The sequence below is a fragment of the Cricetulus griseus genome, assembly GCF_003668045.3.
Source record: "Cricetulus griseus strain 17A/GY chromosome 1 unlocalized genomic scaffold, alternate assembly CriGri-PICRH-1.0 chr1_1, whole genome shotgun sequence".
NCBI classification, from domain to species: domain Eukaryota; kingdom Metazoa; phylum Chordata; class Mammalia; order Rodentia; family Cricetidae; genus Cricetulus; species Cricetulus griseus.
This window is the reverse complement of record NW_023276807.1, coordinates 187800480-187825305: the sequence shown is the minus strand read 5'-3', so window position 1 is coordinate 187825305 and position 24826 is coordinate 187800480. Positions and strand designations below refer to the sequence as shown.

The 24826-nt window shown below is 36.5% G+C and overlaps 1 protein-coding gene across 5 annotated transcripts in view; it reads left to right on the top strand.

Annotated features, from left to right (window-relative positions):
• Ankrd28 (ankyrin repeat domain 28) overlaps window positions 1-24826 on the top strand; it is a 137729-nt gene that overhangs the window by 47114 nt on the left and 65789 nt on the right. For 2 of the 5 annotated variants that reach the window (XM_035453269.1, XM_027389510.2), the window contains exon 2: window positions 10973-11056. Coding sequence is in view for 2 of the 5 variants with exons in the window: in XM_027389510.2 (XP_027245311.1) it covers window positions 10973-11056 (84 nt within the window). In the remaining 3 variants the exon portion in view is untranslated. The other 3 variants (XM_027389511.2, XM_027389509.2, XM_027389512.2) reach the window with 3 other exon arrangements.

Genomic DNA, 24826 nt, shown 5'->3' with positions numbered 1-24826 from the left:
TAAGTACAAAATTGCTTCAAAACAGAAAAATACACTTATTGGAGTTTTATTTAATTTGCCTTTAGTTTTATTTAACTTACCCTCCTTGCCCCACCATTTTAAAGAAAAAGCTGTGAAGTTAGAAATGGAAAGCTATTTATTACCTGTCTCTGATAAACAGTTTGGTATGTTAAACCGGAGTAAACATGATCACATTCAAGATTCATGTTCCCTTTAACAGTTCTGGCATATGAGATACATAACTGATAGTGAATTTTTGCCTGGCCCCTTTTTAAGAAAGTCTAGGTTACATTCCAAATGACCACTACTTTGTTTGTTTGTTTGGTGCTGATATGTACATGCCCCAAAAGTGCTCTCAAATATGTCACCACTCCTGTTCCCAGTTCTTCTCTCCCTATTCCTTAACACCCATCCCCCCCAGACAGGGTGTCACTGTGTATGTAGCTTTGGCTAGCCTTGAACTCACTTCAGATCTGCTTGCCTCTTGCCCATATCCAGTGACTCTCTTCTCACTTGTTATTATCTCATTTGTTATTACTTGGGATGATTGTGGATAACTAGGTTTTCACTGGAAATTCTATGCCTCATCTACTTTCTGTTCATAAACTATTTTATAACTCTTGACTCATAAAGGCTTTGGATAAATCATAAAATATACCTATTCTAGTTCTTTTTTCAACCCAGCATTTGAGAAATGAATGGGCAAAACAGAAAAGCAATCTATGCAAAAGAGAAAGACAAACAAACAAAATAAAAACTATAAGACTTTGTCTGGTAAATGATTTTAATTGGAAAAATTGTAACAAACAGCAGATTACTAATAACACACACCCCCCTTTTCTCTGTTAGTGTTGGAGATAATACTGAGTTTTCAACCTGCTTTTGCTATTTTTTTTCCTAAAAATTGTAGTTCTTTCTTTTTGCCACTGGGTGGTGTGTTTGCATTATTACTACAAGCCCTTTCTAAATTTAAAGGAACCATTTGAAAATTTACAATAAAAATAACATGGTTGTATAGTTTGTTGTACAGTCAAGTGAGATTAAATAGTTCCAAAAAAATCTTATGATATACTGGAGAGAGAGAGAGAGAGAGAGAGAGAGAGAGAGAGAGAGAGAGAGAGAGAGAATATGAGTATGTTGATAATGTCTCATGTAATCCCAGCATTTGGGAGGGAGAAGCAAGAGGATTTTTGTGAATTCATGGCCATCCTGGTTTTCATAGTGAGTTTCAGGACTACATAGAGAGACCTGTCTCAATAAAACCAAACCAAACCAAACCAAACCCAAACCAAAAAAATTAAGATGTTTTGATGTAGGTGATAGTTTTATCAAACTTGGGATCTTATACATGCTAGGCAAGCTGTCCACCCCTGAGCACACAGATGATGGTGTAGTTTAAAAAATATCCAAATTAATTTGTAAAAATCACAATTATATTATAATGCTTAAAAAACAGGAAGCTCTGGTTTTAAAAGGTGTCCTTAATGCTCACTTTGTTTTTTTTTTCTTCTGTCCCATAACCATTCACACATTTATGACAAAAACTTTACTTTTTTAAAAAAATAGATATTTATGTTCTGCTTTTAAAGCTACCAAATGCCTTATTGACATTTTTTATTTGAATGAGTTGAGTAGTTTGTTGTTAAGATTTTATTTGGGGGTTATAACAAGGATCCAGTTCAGAGAAGAAGAAAAAAATAAAACAAAAATAAGCATCTTAAATGACCCCATATTGTATTCTGCTCAGATTATCTGAGTATGTTTGTGTTCACATAAGAATGCAGGTGTTTTCCAAGGTCACAGGCATCAGATTCACTGGAGCTGGAGACAGATAGCTGTGCACCATATGTCATTGGTGCCGGGAACAGAGCTGGGGTCTTCTGCAAGAGCAATTTGCTACTGAGCCAGTTTTCCAGGCCCTACTTTGTAGCTTTTGAGAAACAAATTTAGAGGCTTTTTATAACACTAAGTTTAGAGCAATAGTTCTCAACCTTCCTAATGCTGTGACCCTTTAATATTATTCTCATGTTGTGTTGACCCCCAACCATAAAATCATTTTCATTGATACTTCATAACTGTAATTTTGCTACTGTTATAAGTTGTAATGTAAATATCTGATATGCAGGCTATCTTGACCCCAGTGAAAGGATTGTTCTGCCTCCAAGGGGTTGTGACCCAAAGCATAGATGAAAGGCTTTGACTTTGTAAGTTTACTTTTTTGCAGTAAGTCTAAAGTTTTGATAAGGGGTGCTTTTGTCACTTAACCTTTGTGGGCCTTAGTTTTCTTAGTTATAGGATAGTGTTTCAGTTTAGAAAAATGAGTGTCATGGCTCTACGAAGTAATGTTACTCAGAAATAAATGAGTGAATTAATGAAGGTGAGAATAAATAACCCATAATCCTACTTTGGCTTACTTGGTCTGTTGCAGTTTTCTTCTCCCTTCCCCCTTAAACCTAAATAGATAGCTGTTGTCAGGTTTTGTTTTGTTTTTCCTCCAGTTCACTGTCTCTGGTCTTTGGCATAGAATTTTACAGTAGCTTACTGGTGGTTATTTCTGCTATAGTGGCAGCTCATTTTTAGGTTACCTTTTATTTTATGTTCACAGTAAGTTTTTTAATGTATAAGCTTGATTTTCACTTTTCAACTTGGTTTTAAAGGTGCAGATTTAAAAAGTTTTTGCTATAATATGACACTCAAGGCCCTTCTTGTCTTAGCTGCTCTCTAATTTTCTACTTTATTTTATACAGCCCTACTATATTCTGTGGATAAAGAGGTGGCCAGGGAGCATTCTAGGCAGAGGGAACAAGCAGCATATGTACAAAGGCAGAACTGTTTGGAATATCATGGCATATTTAAATTGTAACAAGTTGGCATATGTGAAAACTTAAGAAATTGTCATTTTGATTATGTGTGTGTTACACTTCATAGAGGTCAAAAAACAAGTTGTGGGTGTTGATTCTCTTCTACCACACAGATTCTGAGAATCAAGCTTCTGCTGTCAGGCTTGGCATCAAGTATCTTCACCCACTGAGCCATCTGACTGGCTCTGAGACAAATATCCAGATGAACTGGGTAGTGATATTTGACAGGTACGGACAACAAGAAATAGATGGCACATGCTTCAAAAGGAGGAATGCCTTTGTAGGCAAGTATATTGGTAACGTTTGCAGACTAAAGTGGAGGACTAAAAGAGTGCTATCTTTGCCCTAGTCTTTCTCTCAACACACAAACGCAGGTGCTCTGGAGATAACACTGAGTGTGAACAAAGCAATAGCTAACAGCAGAGAAGACCTCTAGAAAAGCATGAACTTAGGAAAACAAAATAAAATGGCTTTTTTTTTAGGGTAGTATAGATTTAAGAGTTATGTATAAGAATTTATGATCTTTGAAGATTCCCCCATGGAAGGCCCCGTCCTCCCTGGGGAGCAGAAAGGGGTTGGGATGGGGGGGGTAGGGGAAGGGGGGAGGGAGAAGGAACTGGGATTGACATGTAAAAGAAGCTTGTTTCTAATAAAGAAAAGAAAGAAAAGTGAACCCTTCTCTCAAAATATTTAGGTATGCCTTTTCATAAAGTTCTCTGAAATAAATGCAAGTTGACTGAAAAAAAGAATTTATGATCTTAATTCAGAATTCAAATGAACACATTGAAAATTCTGCCTTTATTTCCTTTCAAAAGACTGTAAACAAAAATTTTAATAGGCTAAACAGCAAGTAAGGTTTTTTAGAATATACCTACCATGTCGAAAGTAAAGGATATGAAAAGGAATAATGTTCTAATAATTATGTAATACTACTGTATTTTGGAAAGTAAATTTATTTCTTCCTATCTCAAGAAGTAGATTGAAAGTAAGCAATGCTACTAATCATTCATACTGACTTGAAAGTCAGTTTGAATTAGAGGATAGTTTTTCTCTTTAATGTTTTGTTACTCTCAAATTTCCCATTTGATCTGTCTAGTATTGCTAATTTTTTGTTTAGTTTTGGTGGTGGCTTTTTTTTTTTAACTGTCTTACTTTGTAGCCCAGTCTGACCTTGAGTTCATAGACATGTGCCACCCTTGCCATTTAAAAAACACTGAAGAGATGGTTCCTTGGTTAAGAGACTTGGTGCTCTTGCAGAGGATCTGGATTAAGTTCCTATCACTCACGTGGCAGCTCACAACTGCTCTATTTCCAGGGAGGAATCTCATATACTTTTTCTGGCTTCAGTGGGCACCACACACTTAAAGGGCACACACACACACACACACACACACACACACACACACACACACACACACACACACACACATGCAGGTCTTGTACATCATATAAATTAAATTTTTAAATTCTTAAGGAAAGATTATTTATGTTGGTTTCTATAATTTAAAAATGCCTGGGTAAATGTAGTATTACGTTACTGTACTTTAAAAGTTAAGGTCAATTTAAAAACAAGTTGCTATGGTTACCGTGTGTTTAATTTCTAAAGCAATAATTACACGAGACAGCCAAAGAATTTCCACTAGTATAGAAAAACCAGTAGCTTATGTGTGTACCTTGGTTATTCCATACACAAAACTTTATATATCACTTCCTTTCTAGAGTAACTGTCATTTGGAAAATACTAAAGAAAATGACTCATCCTTTTTGAACTGTAACAGGGTGGAGACATACTGAACATACTATTTTAAAATTCAAGTAATGACTCAGATAGTTTAGAGCATTTTTCTTAATCAAAGAATGCTGTAGTTTTCAGGATGTGGTGGCACACGCCTTTAATCCCAGCACTCAGGAGACAGAGTCAGGTGGATCTCTGTAGGCCAGCCTGGTCCTCGGAGCAAGTTCTAAGACAGCCAGAGCTACACAGAGAAACCCTGTCTTGAAAGAAAAAAATGCTGTATTTCTGCATAGCAATTTTTATGGCTGAAAGAAGGAAAGTGGTTTTTTTTTGATGTGTTAGTGGTATGGAGTTTCTTTTTAAAATACATTTTTATGACTTTAATAAGCTTATAAAGTACTATGCTTATAAACAATGTTAATTATATTAATTGTAACTGGTTCTATACTTCTTAAACAAAGGAGATATCTTATTAGACTCTATGGCTAGTCCATTCTTAGTTAATTTAGTTATTAAAACTGCCAACAATCATGCTGTAATTTTTATTGTTTTGTTGATGTTCATTCTCAATAGTAAACAGCATCACAGGCATACTTAAAAACTTTTGAGCCAATATAAGGTTAATCAGTATATTTTGATGACCTTTACTTTTATTCGTAATAGAATTATTTGTTCTGTTTGTTTGTAATAGAATGTTCTTTAATATTAGGGATATTTTAAACTGAAAATACTTTATATTTAAAATGGCAATAATTAAATAGTAAAGGGTCTTATCATAGCAGTAGGAATTGAAATAGTGTGCTTTAGATACTCAATGCTGTGACCATAGGAGGTCCCTCACCTTTTCAGCTTTTCTCTCTGTCAGACTTAGCATGGACTATAGGATAAATTCCATTAGATCATAGGATACATAGCATACTATCAAACATACTGTCCAGTAAGAGGGCCATTTCCTTCTGTTTCTCCCACTCTCACCCCCCCCCCCAAAAAAAAGACTTTCCTAGAAGCACTACAGTTGACTTTCCCTGGCATGAGAAAGAGCAGGGTGGCTCAGATTGCATGTCAATTACCAAATGAGTCACTTAGTAGGTAGAATAGAATTACTGTGACCACGTTACTCTATTCAAGATTTCTCAAAGTCATGTGGGATATAGAAGTGGACATCTAAACAGAACTGAAGGTAGACTGTAAGAAGGGAGGGGTTAATGATGGTTGATAAGTAGGCAACCAGTAGCAAGGTACATATTACATATAAAAGTTAAACCTTGTCATTTTCTTCCCATCAGTATACATTATTCACAACATGCTAATAATGGAAAATACTGTGAGGGTTCCAGGGTGGTTTTTTTTTTGTTTTGTTTTGTTTTTTGTTTTTTGAGGGGGCACTCTTAAAACAGACTGAAGTATAAATGTTACTGACATATAAGAAAGTATATTTGAGAATATGAAATAGGAAAAATTACGCCTTTAATTTTGACCAAATACAATGAAAGTTTTATCTTCAAATATTTTCTATCAATCTTCCCTATGAAAACCAACCTCCTTTCTGTAATCCCCTTTTAACTGTTGATTGGGGCCCCTGAGCTTATTCTGTAGCTTAGTTGTTAGTGCTGTGATAATGATGGGTACACAGTGTCTCTGTTACATGCTAACTTTGACTCCTTTGGGCATATACTGCAGAGTGGTATAGATGAGTCCTACGGTAGTTCTATTTTTAATTATTTGAGGAACTTCCATATTGATTTCCATAGTAGCTGGACTAATTTGCATTACTATCAATAGTATTAAGAGTTATCATACTGAAGTTGGACATGGCAACCAAACAGGAAGAGACCCAAGAGTGGGCATAAGAGTCAGAGTTCTCAATAGTTAGGAGTTCCATAAAAATATAAGGTAATAGCTATAATATATACATAGAGGACTTGGTATAGACCCATGTAGGTGCCCATGCTTGCTGCTTTAGTTTCTTTGAGCTCATTTGCGCCTTGCTTAGTTGGTTCAGGAGGCCTTGTTCTCATCTTCCATCTTCTCCTCTGACTCTAGTCTTTCACCCTCCACTTCTGCAGGATTCTCTGAGGTCTGAGGGTTGGGATTTGGTGGAGGATACCCTCCTCTCCATTTAGACTTTCTCCAAATAATGCTGTGGGTCTCTGCATTTTATTTTGGACATATTAAAAATGTAATTTTACTGGTTTTTGTTTATCCTTTTAAAATGTGATGACTATATAAGAATATTTAAATTACTCATGTAGGTATCTGTATATTTCTGTTAGATCATACTGATCTAAGATTTGAGTAGGTTAATCATGCATTAAAAAAGGTGTTTTTAAAATTTGAAACCCTTTTCCCCAAATGTAAGAATGAGTTCCGATCCTAAAAGCTCCAGCTAATTGGTATTGGTTTCTTTGTGGGGAAAAAAATCAGTAAGTTAAAACAAGAAAAAAAAAATAACAGTGAGATTTATGGGTAGCTTTATAAAAGCATCCATTAGCTCCTCCCCCCTTTATTTTCTTGGTTTTTTGAGACAGAGTTTCTATGTATTGTTTTGGAGGCTGTCCAGGAACTCACTCTGCAGACCAGGCTGGCCTCGAACTCACAGAGATCTGCCTGCCTCTGCCTCACAGGGCTGGGATTAAAGGCATGAGCCACCAACGCCTGGCTCCTCCCTTCCCCTTTTTAAGAGGCTGGACAATTGGAAGGTACCTTATTTGCCACAGTTAATGAATTTGTAGGCTTTTTACTTTCTTATGAATTTGTGGTCTATATTTCATATGTAAGTCTCTGGTATATGTTGCATTTTAGTATTGTGTGTTCTTGTACTTTGTATTTTTCTTGTTTATGACATAGCACCCTGTTAATATTGTATAATGTCTTAGCAGATGAAGATTTTTATACACACACATTATTGATGTGCTGTGCATAGAAGAGATAAACTCATGGCCTGGTACATGCTAGACAAGCACTACAACCCCAGCCCGCAAATGATTGGTTTTCTGCACTTAATTGTAGCTCTTGGGAAATTATTTTATCAAGAAGGAGGGGTTGTTTGTTTTCTTTGTAAGATTTCTGGGCTCTTTTGACATCTGAGTAATTCAGGACAAGAACTTTAAACAATTGTTTTATGCAGCTGCTTAATGGGTTTTTAAGATATGAAGGTATTTAATTTCTTTAGTGAAAATTCAAATGATTCATTAAATTTTAATATTAGGATTTCTACCTTTATGAAATTTTAAGTTTTTTCTTTAAAATAGTTTGAGTCAATAAATGATTGAATTTGTTAACTTAGAAGACATACCAAGCCTTAACTTTTATTTTCTTTAAACCTCTTTTCATTCTAGAAAATAGCATACATCTGAAGGGGGAGAAGAGGGGAGGAGGAGAAAGAAAAAGGTCTTGGGAAAAATAAGAGTAATGCATCTTAACTTAGGTTCATGGATTTTAATCTGTTAGAATATTTCTCTTCCTTCTCTTTATGAAATCACTACAGACATTTTTACTGCAGCTGCTATTATGGAGTTAAACATTTGCTGTACTGTCGAATATGGAAGCAGTTAAGCTGTTTGGGACTGTTTACTTGCTAAAGCCAGTGTTAGTCAGCAGAGGCAGTACACCAGATTTCCTTGTGGCTTTTAGTGGAAAATGTTAAAAGCACACTTATTTTTTAGTTATAGAATTTTCAGTTTGATCTGGATTAGTCACAGAACTGGCATGAACCTTCTAATTGTGAAGGCTGTCCAAATGCACTATTTTTTTCTCCTGCTAGAGGAAGTTACATCCTGAGTAGCTCAGCTCTCTGGTAAGTGTAGCATGTGAGCATTACTAGGCATTTCATCCTACGGGGCTGCAGGCTTGCTCTTCAGACTGTTGCTCGGTTGAAACGCTTCTGCGGGACCGACTCTGAGGTTGTGTGGATATTTCTCAAGGGCCTGCTCATTTGAGGTTATCAGCGGCATTTTGAAAGATCATCTGAGGAACAGGAAAGCATCTGAAATCAACTGAAAAGGATAACTGTAGCGGTTTTAACCAGGGAAGGAAACTGTATTGGCACAGAGGCAAATGACTGAATAAAGTAGTTGGCTCAGAGAAGATGCACAGTCTGCTGTTTTTCCTCTGAATGAAGACTGCTTAATGGAAGCTGTATTTGTGTAGAGATGAAAGGAAATACTGGGGTGATAAACTACTTTCTTCTGTTCTTTTTTAAATGAAAACTCTGAAGCGGTAATTGGAGCTCAAAGGTCTTCTGATTCTTTTGCTGTCTGCTTGTCATGTTAGGATTCTTCACTGACACCATTTCTGCCTGGTGCCTGTGCCTTTTTGCTGGGCAGCCAGAAACAACTGCCTGATGGAGAAAGAATGAAAGCTTTGCCTTGCCTATGTTACTGACGGGATAAAGCTATCTGTGTTTCATCTCTTATATGTGAAGTCTGTGTTCTCGTACCAGTAGTCCTGTTGTCTCTTGTGATCTGACTCATCACATGTAAATGTGCTGCAGCTTTGCTGTTAATGCAGAGTGGGGCTGTTTTTTCTTTCTTTCCTAAACACAGAAAGAATTTTCAGCCTTTGAACTTCATTTTCAGGATTTATGTTAAATTCTATATATTTTTTGTTTGTTTTCTGAATTAAGTCAGTGAAGCTGAAAAAATGAAGACAAATTAGAAGTGGAAACAGAATAGTGAGATTCTGTTTTTTATTTTCAGCTACAAGCCGCCTAGCCTACTGTTAACTATATGACCTTGCAGACAAGAGGGGGGATATCCGTGGATCTTGTATCACAGCAGTTGTTTCTAATTGCATTTTTTATGGTGTGGTGTCATGTCACCCAAAACAATGATTGTTTTGTACAATTAAATTTCAAAGCTCAATTTAACATTTTGGTGGAAGAAAAATATTTTTGAAAGAGTTAGCCCTAGACTTGAGTTTTAATTTTTGACACATTAATGTGAAACTTTACAGACTGCAGTAACTTGGCAAAAAGGAAATAGGTTTTTATTTCTAGGAAGTTATATTTCATAATTTTAAACTTCAGTTTCTCTAATATTACTAACTATAAAACCAGCAGCACTGTTCAGAGAATGTTCATAAGTGGTATACAGAAGAGGAGGAAAAACTACTCGCACTCTTCCCACTGTGACTTCTATCACATAGCTTGGAGTTTAATGTTTTAAAAGAGCGAATGAGTCGAGTGTGTATTGTTGTTTTGGAGGAGGTAGAAGATGATTCTCCTGTATTCATTTCTAAGTTACCCCAGGAAAATAAATTTCTACATTCTCCACCCTCTGGAAATGTATTGGTAAGCCATGAGAGTTTTTGTTGATTATATTTTATAGAGCTAATTATGTAAATTTAATTTTGTAAGAATATACTGAGTTAGATTTTGCTAGTTTTATTAGAAGCTCCAGGCTTCTGATGGGTCTGTATGATGTAGTATTTGTGTGTAAAATAAGCACATTTCTGAGTTTTTCTTTTTCAAATGCTTAGATTCCACTTTGGACTACATCTGTTCATCTCCTTATGAGGACTTGAAAAGAAACCAAGAAGTAGTTATGAAAACATGCTCTTGTTTTCTTTTGGTTTTGGAATTGATCTAACAAGAATCAGGGACTTACATATTTTTGAAAAGGTTGATTGCTACAACAATGTCAAGGCTTAGCCTTTTCTGGAAAGAATTTTACCTATTTGCGTGCAAGACTTTATATTAAAAAGAACCAGAATATATCCTTAACCTTATTTTGAATGCTGTTGTCAACTAACTCCTTATTTGACTAGTATAATATGATACCTTACAGAGTTTTTGTTGCTGATTAGGAAATTATATTTAGACATGCATATGTTTGTCTTTTCATGTTATTCAGATGTATACTATTTTTTGGTCTTTACTAGAAGTTATTTTTTATCAGAAATGGGATTTCTGTCATTTGATATACAGTGGTAATCCTATGTATGTTATAGACGTGCCCTGAACAAACCTTTTCAAAATCATCTTCTTTCATAGCCTTAAGTGGATTAGGAATTGCTTATTTGACTGGTTCTATTCCAAAAATAGATTTGAATTATCAGACTGACATTTGTATGTCTTTTCATCATAAATAAGCAAAGGGCTTTCACATAAGAAATAAAACGAGTGTCTGTTCTACTGCTGAATTTTGGTCAAATTACTTCTGGATAGATTTATTAGTTAGGCTTCTTTACTATTTACACCCCCCCCAGGATGAATCCTATACTTTGATATGAAATGTCTGATTTATGTTCTCTGCCCCCTCAAAAAATATTATGGCTGCAAGGGAGAAATTAGACTTATAAGTCATAACAAAAATATGTTTAGAATTATACATATGATGTGATTAATGTTTTGCTCTTTTTTTTTTTTTTTTTAAAGCCATCACTGGTGCAAGCTATATTTAATGGTGATCCAGATGAAGTTCGAGCACTAATATTTAAGAAAGAAGACGTTAACTTCCAGGTAAAGCAGTTAATTCACTTATACATTTATACCAACCTTTTAAACCTTATCCCCCCCCCCCAAAGCCCTCATAATGTGTGATTTTGCTTGCATGTTTTTGTTTAAAAACATAATTCTGCAACAGTTGTTTGCAGTCAAGGCAGGAGAGTCTTACTTGGTATCAAAAGGGATACACTGGATATATGCAATGTACTATCTGAAAACCCACAGCTCTTCAAAGCCAATTGAGAGGGTTTTGGCTCTAAACTTTTTTTTTTAATTAAATTAATACAGTCTTATTTTACATACCAATCCCAGTTCCCTCTCCCTCCCATCCTCCCATTCCGCCTACCAACCCGCATCCCACCTCACAACCATTACTCGGGGAGGGTGAGGCCTCCCATGGGGGATCATCAAAGTCTGTCACATCATTTGGGGCAGGACCAAGGCCCTCCCCACTGTATTTAGGCTGAGAGAGTATCCCTCCATAGGGAATGGGCTCCCAAAGCCCATTCGTGCACTAGGGATAAATACTGGTTCCACTGCCAGAGACCCATAGACTGTCCAGGCCTCCCAACTGACACCCACATTCAGGGGGCCTGGTTTGGTCTTATGCTGGTTCCCCAGCTGTCAGACTGGGGTCTGTGAGCTCCCACTTGCTCAGGGCTCTAAACTTTTTACTTTGAAATTTTCAAATGCAGGAATGTTGAAAAACTAGTCTCAAGACCCTCCCCATGGTTCAGCATTGATAACATTTTGCCGTTTATTCGCATTCACAGAGAAGGGGGAGAATACACATTTTTCTTTTGTTGAACTATATTTTGAAAGTAAATTTCAAATATGACATTTCATAATAATTTTTTTTTTAGATATGAGGGTGCTTTTGAAAACTTGATGGAAAAGATTTCTGTAAAGTTAAAATGTATCTAATTTGATTATGAGATCAGATGTGATTTCTGTAAATAATTATGGTGAGAGCTTTATGAAGACTTTATTAGTCTTTATTTGCTGTACAAAATGGTGGGCTTCATTAATGATGTTTTTGTTCAAGTAAATCATGTACTTTGATCTTACTTACTCTCCATTACCCTTTCCTAACATCCCTATCTCTTCCTCTTTTCAAATAGTCTTTCTATTTTCGTAGGTCATATTTGTGTGGTTCTATGTAGACAGACAGACAGACAGACAGACAGACAGACAGACAGACAGACACACACACGCACACGCACACGCACACGCACACGTACACATACAAAGACTCTTGATTTCTAATTCGACTCAATTATGAGGTACTAATTGTTTGAAAACTTTTTGAACTTACGGGCGTTGGTGGCTCATGCCTTTAATCCCAGCACTCATGAGGCAGAGGCAGGTGGATCTCTGTGAGTTTGAGGCCAGCCTGGTCTACCTAGCGAGTTCCAGAACAGGCTCCAAAGCCACAGAGAAACCCTGTCCCCCCCCATATATATATATATATATAATATATTATATATATATATATATTTATTTATTTCAAGGCTGACATGCTGGAAAATGTAGAAATATATAAGACGGTATAGAGATATTTACATATATATATTATATATAAGGCTGTTTGTAAATATTTTCTGGAAACAAATGTTCCTCTGAGCTAAGGATGGCATGAAAAGTTTCATGACTCCTAAGCTGCTGTAATAACACCAAAACCGATATTCTAGAATTTTTTGTAATTATAAGAATGCATATACTACAAGCACATCCTGAACTCTGATCTTTCTCTTTACCTTCATATAAGAGTACTGTGACTACTTAATGTTGGTAGATATTTAAAAGTTTATCTGTTTTTAAATTCGGCTTATCTGAATAGATTTGTATTATTGGCTCAAATGGTTGATTTCTAAGAACATGGATTATTGATCTAGAGACTACTTAAGACTTTTTTTTTTAAGTAAATGGCTTCTTGGTTTATATTTAGCTGGAGAAGCACACACCTAATTCAGGATTTATTTATTTTAAATGGAGCACATGTTTCACTTTACCTAATTAGGCTGTCTTAGCAAGTCCACTTTGCCTAGCACAGAAAATAGTTGTAGGGGATATAAATGTATGAGCAGAAGGGAAACAAGCATACACTACTTTGTTTCGTTTTTTGATCTTTAACTTTAATAATACTAGCTTTTTTTTTTTATTTAGTGAAAATCTCAGGCATAATCTAATTGCCATGGCTAATTACTCCATTACAAAGCTCCTAGGTGCACCATTGCATCTTTATTTAATAAAATGCCTTAAACAGAGTCTTTCTTTCTTTCTTTCTTTCTTTCTTTCTTTCTTTCTTTCTTTCTTTCTTTCTTTTTTCTTCTTTCTTCCTTCTTTCCTCCTCCTCCTCCTCCTCCTCTCCTCTTCCTCCTCCTCCTCCTTCTCCTCCTCCTCCTCCTTTTTTTCTTTTTTTTCTTTTTTGGGTTTTTCGAGACAGGGTTTCACTGGGTAGCTTTGGAGCCTGTCCTGGCACTAGCTCTTGTAGACCAGGCTGGTCTGGAACTCACAGAGATCTGCCTGCCTCTGCCTCTCAAGTGCTGAGAATAAAGGCGTGTGCCACCACCGTGTGACTTAGTCTTATTTTTGAACATCATTTAGCACTATAAGAAATATCAGTGACTTTTCTTTGAGGGAAACTATACCAGGTTCCTAGTAATAAAAAAAGATTAAGTGTTGAAGAATTCTACTCCTTGAAACTCATATTTCATGTTTTTAAAGGTTATTTTGTGCAAGTGTGTATATGGTATAAGTGTGTGTGCACATTCTCCATGTGGAGGTTAGATGTTGACATTGGATGTCTCCTTAAGTTGGTCTTCACCTCATATTTTGATGCAGGGTCTTTTACTTAATCTAGAGATTTGCCTATCTGTAACCACCCAGCTCTGACTGGGGTTGCAGATGCTTGCTTCTACCCCTAGCTTTTGCATAGCTCCCAGGGATCAGACTCAAATAAGGCAATTTACTGGCTAAGTAAATGGAAGCTTATTGCATTTATTCCAGAGCAAGATGATTATCAGTCAGTCTTATGACAATACCGAGTTTAGGATCTGAGTCTTTTCTTGACAGAGTAAGATAAGTAACAACTGCACATGCTCAAAACAGACAAAGAAGAAACAATATTCTCTAGGTTTCCTTTCAAATCAGGGGAAAACATCTTTTCTAGAATCCTGACAAAACAGCCCCTAAAGTCTTGGTGGTTACAGGCCTGCTCTATCAGCTGTCTGTCTGTCTGTCTTTCTATATCTGTCTATCTAATTTGCTTATGTCAGTTGTGACCTGTTGCCTGCTTCATTTCTTGGGGAAAGAATAGGAGCTTGTTTTGATTGCCATGTCTGGAGTGGATCCGAATTTTCATAGGAAGGAGCAACAGAAGAGTAGTTGCTTACACGTTTAACTTAACAAAGATAGCTGGATCTTTTACAACAGAAATAGCAAACTTTTGGAAAAATGAAGTTACTTATGAAAGAAACACTGTAAACCACTAGGGATAAAATAATATAACATTGGTGTTTATAGTATAAAGAACATTTGGACTATGAATAGAATTGTCTTCATTTTAGACATACAACTTTGAACAAATCCTACTTACTTCAGCACTAACATGCTTTTGTTGTAAATATGTAGGATAACATTGATGAGCTTCAGAGTCATTCTTAAACCCTTACTGTTCTCCTTCTGACTGTAGGGTATGTCCCTGCAACCCTCAGTGTCTCCCATAGGGTGAGACTGTCTACAGAGAGGTATCAGATGCTAGGACTCTGAATTTAGAATCTACCTCTAGCTTTGGTTTTCCAGTATAGTAGAAACAGGGATCCCAGAAGAATCCTGTATGTGGTGCTCTGCTATTTTGAATGAAGTATGATCTAAGCAAAACAGAGGTACCATACCCTTTTAATATGGTTCCTCAGTTTGTGTTATCCAGCAGGGTCCCTAAACCATAAACAGAGCTTCTTTGGACATTTACAAGGGTAATATTTATGGATAGTTGCTAGTTGTTTTAGTTGCTATTAGCAGTTACTTTTAGGGGGCAATTGATATGAAGAAAAAGCCGCTGTCCTTTTATAGATGAATGTTAATCTCTGTGAGACTTCTGTGTAGGTATATGTATGCACATGTGTGTACATAAATGGAGATCAAATGTCAGTATTGAGTGCCTTTCTGTTGCTCTTTGCTTTTTTTTTGAGACAAGGTTTCACTGACCCTGAAGTTACTGATCTAGTCAGACTGGCTGGCCAGCAAGCTCCAGGAATCTGCATGTTTATGTGCCCCCAACCCATAGTGATGGAATTATAAATATATGTCTGTGTGTGCTAAGGATCCAAACTCATATCAGGCTTGGCAGCAAGCAGCTTAACCCATATTGCTGACCGTTATGAGAATTTTTTTGTCATCCAATCATATTTGGAATGACTTATTATCTCTTAAACCCCTTCCCTACTCCCATTCATTATTCCATTGGCAGCACCTACTTTTTGGAGAGATCACATTTAGATTATTTTACTGTCAGTGCTCAGGTCAAGAACCTCAACTTCTAGAAAAGCCATTTACTAAAGTTCTTATCATTAGAGCTTTTTCTGACAAGCTGAATTTTTATTACTGTATTACAGAGAGGAAAGTTATGATTATAAGATTATCAAACACAAGAACATAAAAGTAACTCAAATTATGGAAATCTGGGGTGGGGTAAGGGAGTAGAGACAGGATGGATGCTGACCACTGCCATTCTGCACAAATACTCAAGTGAGTCAAATGTGTAGCTTTTGGTAACAAGGAGCTTGCATTTCAGATCATGCTGTCAGATTATTGGTACATATAAGCCAGTCTGAGTAGCTGATACATTCAAAATTGTGTAAGTCAAAATACTTTGAGTTAGGACTGAAAGGGAAAACTTTCCTTATCCCACTCAAGCTGTATTCACAAAGAAAATACATAATTGAGATTTTCTACTATGAAATGAATGACTGTAGATTAATTATTAAATAAATACAGTTTTTATAAAATTGCTAGGAAACCCTGAAACACAATTTTCCTGTCTTATAATCACTTGTGGAATAAATTCATTTGAGTTATATATTTAAAAATACTACTACATTTTATTTTCTGTTGTTGTCTTGGCACTCATATGCCAAAGTGCACAAGCAGCCACACCTGAATTTTTACATGTTGGAGGTTTGAATTTAGGTCCTCTTGCTTGTAGAACAACCACTCTTGCACACTGAACCATTTTCCTAGTTTTTGTTAGTTTTATAGAGAATCAAAGATTTGAATATATTTTACCAAAGTTATCTCAAAGATGTTTTTCTTTACCATTAAAATAGAGTAAGTGAATTGTTCTAGGATGTGTCATACATGCTTTTTAAAAAATCAGGTGCAAAATGTAATAGATCAAGTATTTAACATTGGTTTGGAAAAGAAATAGCATTCAGGGAATGTTTGTAGAAACTGGGTTGCTTTTTTGCATCTCCAAGATTACTTTACACGAATATTCAGTAATTTCTTTCAGTTATAGTGTCCATATAGAATCAAATTGATATTCAGGGAAATAAAGAGTGCACATAGTATTTTTTATTTTTTTATTTTTTTGGCAACAGTCTTGAACTCAAAATAAAAATCATTCCCAAAGGAATAAAACAACTCAATAGTAGGTATGCTTTGTTTTTTGGAAGGGGGTTTCAGTGCTAAGGATTGAACATAGAATCTGACATGTGAAAAGCAAGAGCTGTATCCCCAGCCCTCTTATTTACCTCCTTAACTTTTATAATTTTTTTTTTACTGTTTTATGCATATGAGTGTTTTGCCTGTATGTATGTCTGTGAGCCATGACAGAAAAGGTCAAAAGAGGGTGTTGAATCCTCTGGAACTGGAATTAAAGTTGTGAGCACTATGTGGGTATTGAGAACCAAACTCTGGTCCTCCAAGAAGAGTAGCAAGTACTCTTAACCAGAGACATCTCTCCAGCATTCTTAAAACTTTGAAACTTCCCAGTCAGTGGTGGCCTTTAATCCCAGCAGTCAAGAGGCATAGGACAAGCTATGTTTGTTTGTTCCTGTATCCTTAATAAAAAGACAAATAGCTCAATTTAAAAAGGGGGGGGGGGCAAAGGATGAACAGACATACCTCCAAAGAAAGTGTGCAATGGTTGATAAGCACATGAAGACATTTGGAACATGATTAGACATTAGGGAAATGGTAATCAGACTGACAATTAGGATGCCATTCACTACACACTGGGATGGAGTTGTGTTTTTGGTTTGTTGTTTGGTTTGGGTTTTGCTTTTTGTTTTCTTTTAGGCAGGGTCTCATTGTGTCACCCTAGCTGGCCTGGAACTCACTGTGGTAGACTAGGAGCGCCTTGAACTCAGAGATCTGTTTCCTGAGTGTTTTGATTAAAGACATGTGCCTCAGTGCCTGGGTTGATGAAGATAATTCAAAAGGACAGTTAGTAGCAAATGATGTTAAAATTTTCTAGATATTGGAGTCCTTGTTTGCTCTGCTAAGGATGGATGGTGGTTCAAGTCTAAATATGAGTTGCCATATTACCCAATTGTTTCATTCCTAAGGATATACCTTACAAAAAATAAAAATTAAAAAACAAGTCTATGTAAAATTTTTCTTCTCCCCTCCCCCTTCATTTTTGTTTGTGTTGTTACTTTCTGTTTTTTTGAGACAGGGTGTTTCTCTCTGTATGCCTGGCTGTCCTGGAACCTAGCTCTGTAGACCAGGCTGGCCTTGAACTCACAAGAGATCCTCCTGAGTGCTGGATTTAAAAGCATGTGCCACCATCACCCAGCAAGATTTTCTATGTAGAAATAAATGTTCATGGCAGTATTACTAGTAATAGACAACAAATGTGTAAGCAGTTCAATTTCCTTCAACTGAGTGAATAAAAAATGTGTTATATCCCTACAGTGGAATATTATTCATCAATAAAATGGAATACTAATGATTTTATGGTATTAACAAACCCTGAAGATATGAAAGCAAAGAGGCAAACCCATAGAGGTGGAATATTTATTTATTTATTTTGGTATGAGTAGAGAGAATCGAAGTGAGGAGGATGGTTTAAGACAGTGGTTTTCCTAATGCTTTGGTCTTTTAATGCAATTCCATGTGTTGTAGTAATTCCCATCCATAATGTTATTTCATTACTACTTCATAGCAGTGGTTTTGCTACTATTAATGAATCATAACGTAAATATCTGCTAGAGAAAGAAGCTTCTCTGGCATGATAAGTTGTTCCAAGATGGATTGTGAAGATATGTGTGTAACCTAGTATCACGCAGCACTGAATTGTGTATTCAGTGTGTTTGCAAATAGCATTTCAGTAAAGCTGTTTTAAAAAGAAAATGTTATCAAACTTTTTAATCCAGAAATTAATGTAAAAGAAAGGGCTGCCTCTACAAACTAATGTATGCTTCCTATTACAGCATTTATTTCTTTTTTAAAAATTGCATGTATGCATGTCTTTGTAGAGGACAAAGAGCAACTTTGGGAACCATCCTTAGGAATGTCATCCTCTTTTAAGACAGCTTCCTTCATTAGCCATGGGATCACTAACTAGGCTAGACTGGCTGGCCCAGAAGTTTCAGGGATCCTCTGTCTCCACCTCCCCCACCCTGTGTGCACCCACACATGCATACCCGTGCTGGGGTTAGACTTAACTCATGCTTATAAGGTCAGTACTTTACCAACTGAGACATGTTCCCAGCCCTATTTGAGATCTGTCCCTAGTCCTATTTATATCTTTTGCGGGAATCACTTTCAGTTCTAGGAAACCAAAGGTAATACTCAACTATAATAGCTGTTATTGCAAGAGTTCTGTAACAGATATTTCTTTATGATGATCCTAAATCCTCAAGTGTAGAAAAGATGGACTTTTGTCAGGCATAGTGGCACATGCCTGTAATCCTAGCACTTGGGAGTTAGAGGCAGGAGAATTTTGAGTTCAAAACTAGGCTGGACTACATCAGAAGTTCCATGTCAGCCTGGGTTACAGACAAAGATTCTGTCTTAGAAAAAGAAGGAAAACTTTACATTTATGACAAATTTAGATGAGTGAACCCCTATAGATTTATAGATTAAAACATTGAGTTTAAATCCAGTGACATAGCTTATTGCCTATAACTGCAGCACTGTTGGGTAGGGCCAGGAGAATTGCACTTAAGTTTGAGAACAGCCTGGACTACAGAGTCAGACTCTGTCTCAAAACCAAAATTTACAGGAAAAGTGACCTTTCATTGTCTGCTGAGTTACACACTGAAGAGTCCTACTAACACTTTTTAAATTAATATTACATAATAAAGTTGAATGGATCACTTAATTATACAGACATGTCTCGTTTTACTGAACTTTGCAAATACACTACTTTTTAAACATTAATTTGGCAACTCTAAATTAAGCAAGTCAGTAGTGTTTTCAGTAGCTCAAGTAATCATTGGCATCCTTATTTTTTTTAATTAAGGTTATATCTCATTTTCAGAAATGAAGCTTCTGCACACTTAGTAGGCTACAGTAAAGTATTAAAATACTATTGCTGCTGCTTTTGTTGTTATTTTATTTTTGTTTTGTTTCTCTGTATAACCCTGGATGTCCCGGAACACACTATGTAGACCAGGCTTGCCTTAAACTCAGAAACCCCTTGCCAAAGTCTCCTGAGAGAGGGGATTAAAGGGACGTGCCACATTATATAATAATGCTATTTCTTTGTTTGTGGCAGTATTGGGTTGCTTCTGATGAGTTTATTTGACATGCACACACACAGCCAGTCTCCTAAATCTCTTTCCAATTTTTCTTTTGAGTTTTCTCTTTGATTTATAGTAGTTTTTCATATTCTGAATGAGTCCCCATTGAGTTGTAGGTGTTATAAATTCTATTCTTGTATTCCTGGTTGTTTTAATTCTTTGTGGTATCCTTGAACATGAGGTATTAATTTTAACTTAGTCCAGGTTCTCATTTACAGTTAATGCCTTTGATGTCTTGTTAAAGATATCATCCCGTCCCCCATGTATGTTCTCTCTCTCCTGTCTGTCTGTCTGTCTGTCTGTCTGTCTGTCTGTCTGTCTGTCTGTCTCTATCTATCTATCTATCTATCTATCTATCTATCTATCTATCTATCTATCTATCTATCTATCGTGAAGGTCAGAAAACAGTTTTAGGTGTTGTACCACAGAAACCACTTACTTGTTTGAAACATGATTCGTTGTTCTAGAGCTCACCAATTGGGCTAGTGTGGCAGGCCAGTGAGTCCCAGGGATCTTCTGTCTTTGCTTCCCAGATGCTGAGATTGCAAGTATTTGCCACTCTTCCCCAACCTTTTAGAAATGTATATGTATTGAACGGGAAACAGTAAACACATGGAAATTTCTTGCCTGGCACAGCCTTGAGTGTGAGCCCCTGAGAGCTTTCTACTTTTTCTTTGAGACAGAATCTTTCATTTGACAGGCTGAGCAATTCCCCAGAGACCCTCTTGCCTGCATCCCTCAGCACTCAGCTTACAAGCACATGCCACAGCTCCTTTATTTACTGTATGGATGGGAGTATACATTGGTGCAGATGCTTATCTGTACATGGGAGGCTGTCGGTCCTCAAGAGCTTTCTACCTTTTGTTTGAGATAAGGTCTCTGATTGACCTGAATATTGTCATGTAGGCCAGGCAGGCTGCCTAGTTCAGGAACCAGGGATCTGCCTGTCTCTGCCTCCCATCTCACCACCACTGGAATTTGAACTACTGGCATGGCCTACTGTAGTACTTTTTATGTATGTTCTGGGGATTGAACTCAGATCCTTTTACCAAATGAACAGTCTCCGGAATCCATGAACTCTTTTCTAACTTGAGTCAAAGATAATATTCCATAATTATGAGAACTTTTAAATTTTTGCTTTTTATGCCGGATGGTGGTGATGCACACCTTTAATTCCAGGACTTGGAAGGCAGAGGCAGGTGGATTGCTGTGAATTTGAGACCAGCATGGTCTACAGAGTGAGTTCCAGGACAGGCTCCAAAGCTACACAGAGAAATCCTGTCTTGAAAAACAAACAAACAAAAAAACCCTTAAAAAACAGCAACAGGGCTGGAGAGATGGCTCAGAGGTTAAGAGCACCGACTGCTCTTCCAGAGGTCCTGAGTTCAATTCCCAGCAACCACATGGTGGCTCACAACCATCGTTATGAGATCTGGTGCCCTCTTCTGATGTGCAGATATATATATGAAAGCAGAATGTTGTATACATAATAAATAAATAAAATCTTTAAAAAAAGCAACAGAAATTTGCTCACATACTTGAGATTAAATTTTGCATATAATGCAGATTAGCTAGGAGGATTTTCTTTGAAAAGATCAGTATGTGTAAGTGTGTATGTTCACATTTATGTGGGACATCATTTCTCTCAAGTTTTTGGTTTTATTATGAAGGTTTTAACTGTTACTTCATTGAACATATTTTCTGTCTTTCCTTCTGTATTTTGCTTTGAGGCAGAATTTTGAGACAGAGTTGTCATGTAGGAGAATGGCTTCTCTGTATCCTCCAAGTGCTAGGACTATAAGCATGTACTAACAACTCAGCTTCTTTGCCTTCTTGAACTCCTATAATTCAGGGTTTATTCTCCCATGACTTACAGCAGTGCCCACCCCCTACCCACCTGTCTCTCCCTTTTGTTTTCGATCCCCAGCTCCCCAACTGGAATAATTTAAAAGACTTGTCCATGTTCAGAAATTCTACTTGACCTATTCTGTTCTTCAGACTTTTGAATTTAAATTTTTTATTCATTGAAGGTTTCAATTGAAAGCTTTCTTTTGGGGTTATTGTTGTTTTGATTTGTTTTTGAGCTCTTTATTGAATTTTTCATTCAGGCCGTGAATTGCTTTCCTGATTGCATTAAATTATCCATCAGATTGTTTGTCTCATGTAATGCTTCAGTGTGATCATTATTCTGAATTTCTTTCCAGACAGTTTGTAAATTTATTTTTATTTTTGGTCAGATGCTGGTAACTAATTGTGTTCCTTGACAGGCATCATGTTTCCCTTTTAATGTTTCCCTAAATTGATATCTGCATCTAATATAAAAATTTACCTTGTTTTATGGGTCCCCCACCACCACCATGAGTTTTTCTGCTAGTCTTTCCATTGGGTGTTTTGACTCTATATGTCTTCTACAGTTTCCTTTAACTGTGGTTCTTGTGGGAAGTATCTGTACTTAACGTTAGTCATCTAGGCTGCACACATATGTCATTGTGGCAGTGTCATAGCTTTTCCTCCTCTTGGAAAAGGCCAGGGTTACTTCTGTTGGCTTTCACGGTATAAAACTCTGTATCCTAGGTTTGGTCACTGAATTTGGGAGCAAGGGTCTCAGCTTTTCTGCTGAAATTAGATCTATGCATCATGTATAAGTATGATGGAATGACAGTTGTCTCTCAAGAATGGAGATACATATAGCTACTATCCTTCAAGGGGAGGATATGCTCTAATAGTGGGTCTGTAGATCATGGTTAGGGATAAATATCATGATCTCCTATTCTGGTGATAACAGTCACATAAATGCCAAGCAGCTTTCTAATTTGTAAAGAGCCTATGAGGACCACAGGAGTCATCTGTGTAGTCAGTCACCCAGAGAAGCAATAGAGACTGTTGGTGTATATCTCCCTATTTCTTAAGAATTCCATCTTAGCTGTCAGATAGCCATGGTAGAGGAAACAGGTCAGAGAAGAGGCAGCATGCTTCTTTCTTCTCTATGGTGCTATTTGGAGACTTGGTGCTCCACAGCAATCTCACTACTCCATTCAGCTTACAGTTACTGATTCTTCATTATGGTATAGTCTGTTTCTTTTAGGAGAACGGGGAAGGGGTGGGGCTGACAACAGGGACCAACAGTCAACTCTATTCAGTTACTCTGATGGCATCTTTGTATTTATTTATTTGTGTGTTGGTTTACTTATTTTATGTGCATTAGTGTTTTGCCAGAATATATGTCTGTCAAACAGTTGGCGAGCTGCCATGTGGGTGCTGGGAATTGAACCCAGTTCCTCTGGAATCAGTGTTCTTAACTGCTGGGTCATTTCTCTAGCCCCCTTTGTTTTTATTTTTAAAACAAGTACATGGTAAGAACCCCAACATTACTTAAGAATGCTCCTTTTCATACTTCAAGCCCCACTCTTCTGGCTTTCTTCCTGTCTTCCTTTTTAAAATACATCTATTTAATCCTCCCTCCCTCCCTCCCTCCCTCCCTCCCTCCCTCCCTCCCTCCCTCCCTCCCTCCCTCCCTCCCTGTGTGTGTGTGTGTGTGTGTGTGTGTGTGTGTGTGTGTGTGTTGCATGCCATAGCTCATATGTGAAGGTCAGGGAACAACATGTTGGAGTCTAGGGTTCCAAGGTCATCAGGCTCTGGGCAAAGTGGTTTTACTTCATTGTGGTGACAGCTTCTCAATTTAAATTGTAAGCACAGTATTTTATTGTGTAGATGTCCAATTTGTAATCTTCTTTTCTCATGTATTAAAAGTATGATGATTGCTAAGCATTTCAATATAACAGTATCTTCACCAGGATTTTTTAAAATTAAGCTTAAGGTTTTTCATTAATAATGTGAGACTCAGTAATAGGAATATTTTTCTTGGGCTATAACCATAATGCATTATCTGTAACTTCCATTTTGAGTTTCTTAAAGTGGTGTGAGAAATTAAACCCTTACCTACCTACCTTAAGCTAGGTGTGGCACATGCCAGTAGTCTTATCATCATGGAAGCAGAGATAGGATGATCTTGAGTTTGAGCCTCCATGGATTACCTAAGAGTTCTAGACCAGCCTGTGGTACACAGGGAGACGCTTTAGTCTTTACCAAGGCACAGAGCCTAATGTTTCAGTTGTCTCACCCTCTTCAGTTCTGTAGCACTTTAAATGTTTTTATAACTTTCCTTTATTAAATTTTTAAAATACTGTTTAGCCTATTGATCATAGAAATATTTGGTTCTTCATTCCTGATTTGTATTTTAAATGCTATTTAAATAAATGTTATTAAATAAACTTATGTAAATAAATACATAAATTACAAACACAGTTTACCCTTGGTAAATACAGACCCCACTATATGATCAAGAGTGTGTTTGTTAGTGGAAGACTGTATGAATCAAAGAACCTCTGTGCAAAAAATAATTATTCATTTTATCCAGTAAACCGAGCATATTGGTTAATCATGTGAATTAGTTAAATAAAGGTTGATGAAGAGCTTCATGTGTCCCATTATTTAAATAACCATTTAGGGGACATCCAGTTTGTTTTCAGTATTTTGCCTCCTACAATGATTCAATAAACTCTTACGATTTATTCTAAAAATAGGTTAGAATTTCTTAATTTTAAAAAAGAAGTAATTTTAAAAGCCATATTTTGCTAATGGGAAGTTTAGCTTTTGGCTAATTTTCAGTGTTAACTGTAATAAAGCAAAATAAGATCTGTAATTTTCTTTTGTTATTAATTAATTCCCTCCTTTTATTTTGATTTACATAGAGGAATATTATGTTCATATGAGTCATCCATAGCTTCATAGTAGTCCAAGCACTGAGTCATAGAATTCCAGGCATCTCTTAGACAGAGATGACTCACTTTCTGTGTCATCATGCTTTCTATCATGTTTATTCATTGCAACAGAGATGTTTTTCTATTTGACTAGATCTGTTACATCTTTACATTAGCAGAGTTTGGTTAATGAGTAGCACCAAAATATCTAAATTAGTATTCACCTTTCAGTAAATCTTTATCTTTCAATGTTTGATAGATATTGTGTTAGCTTT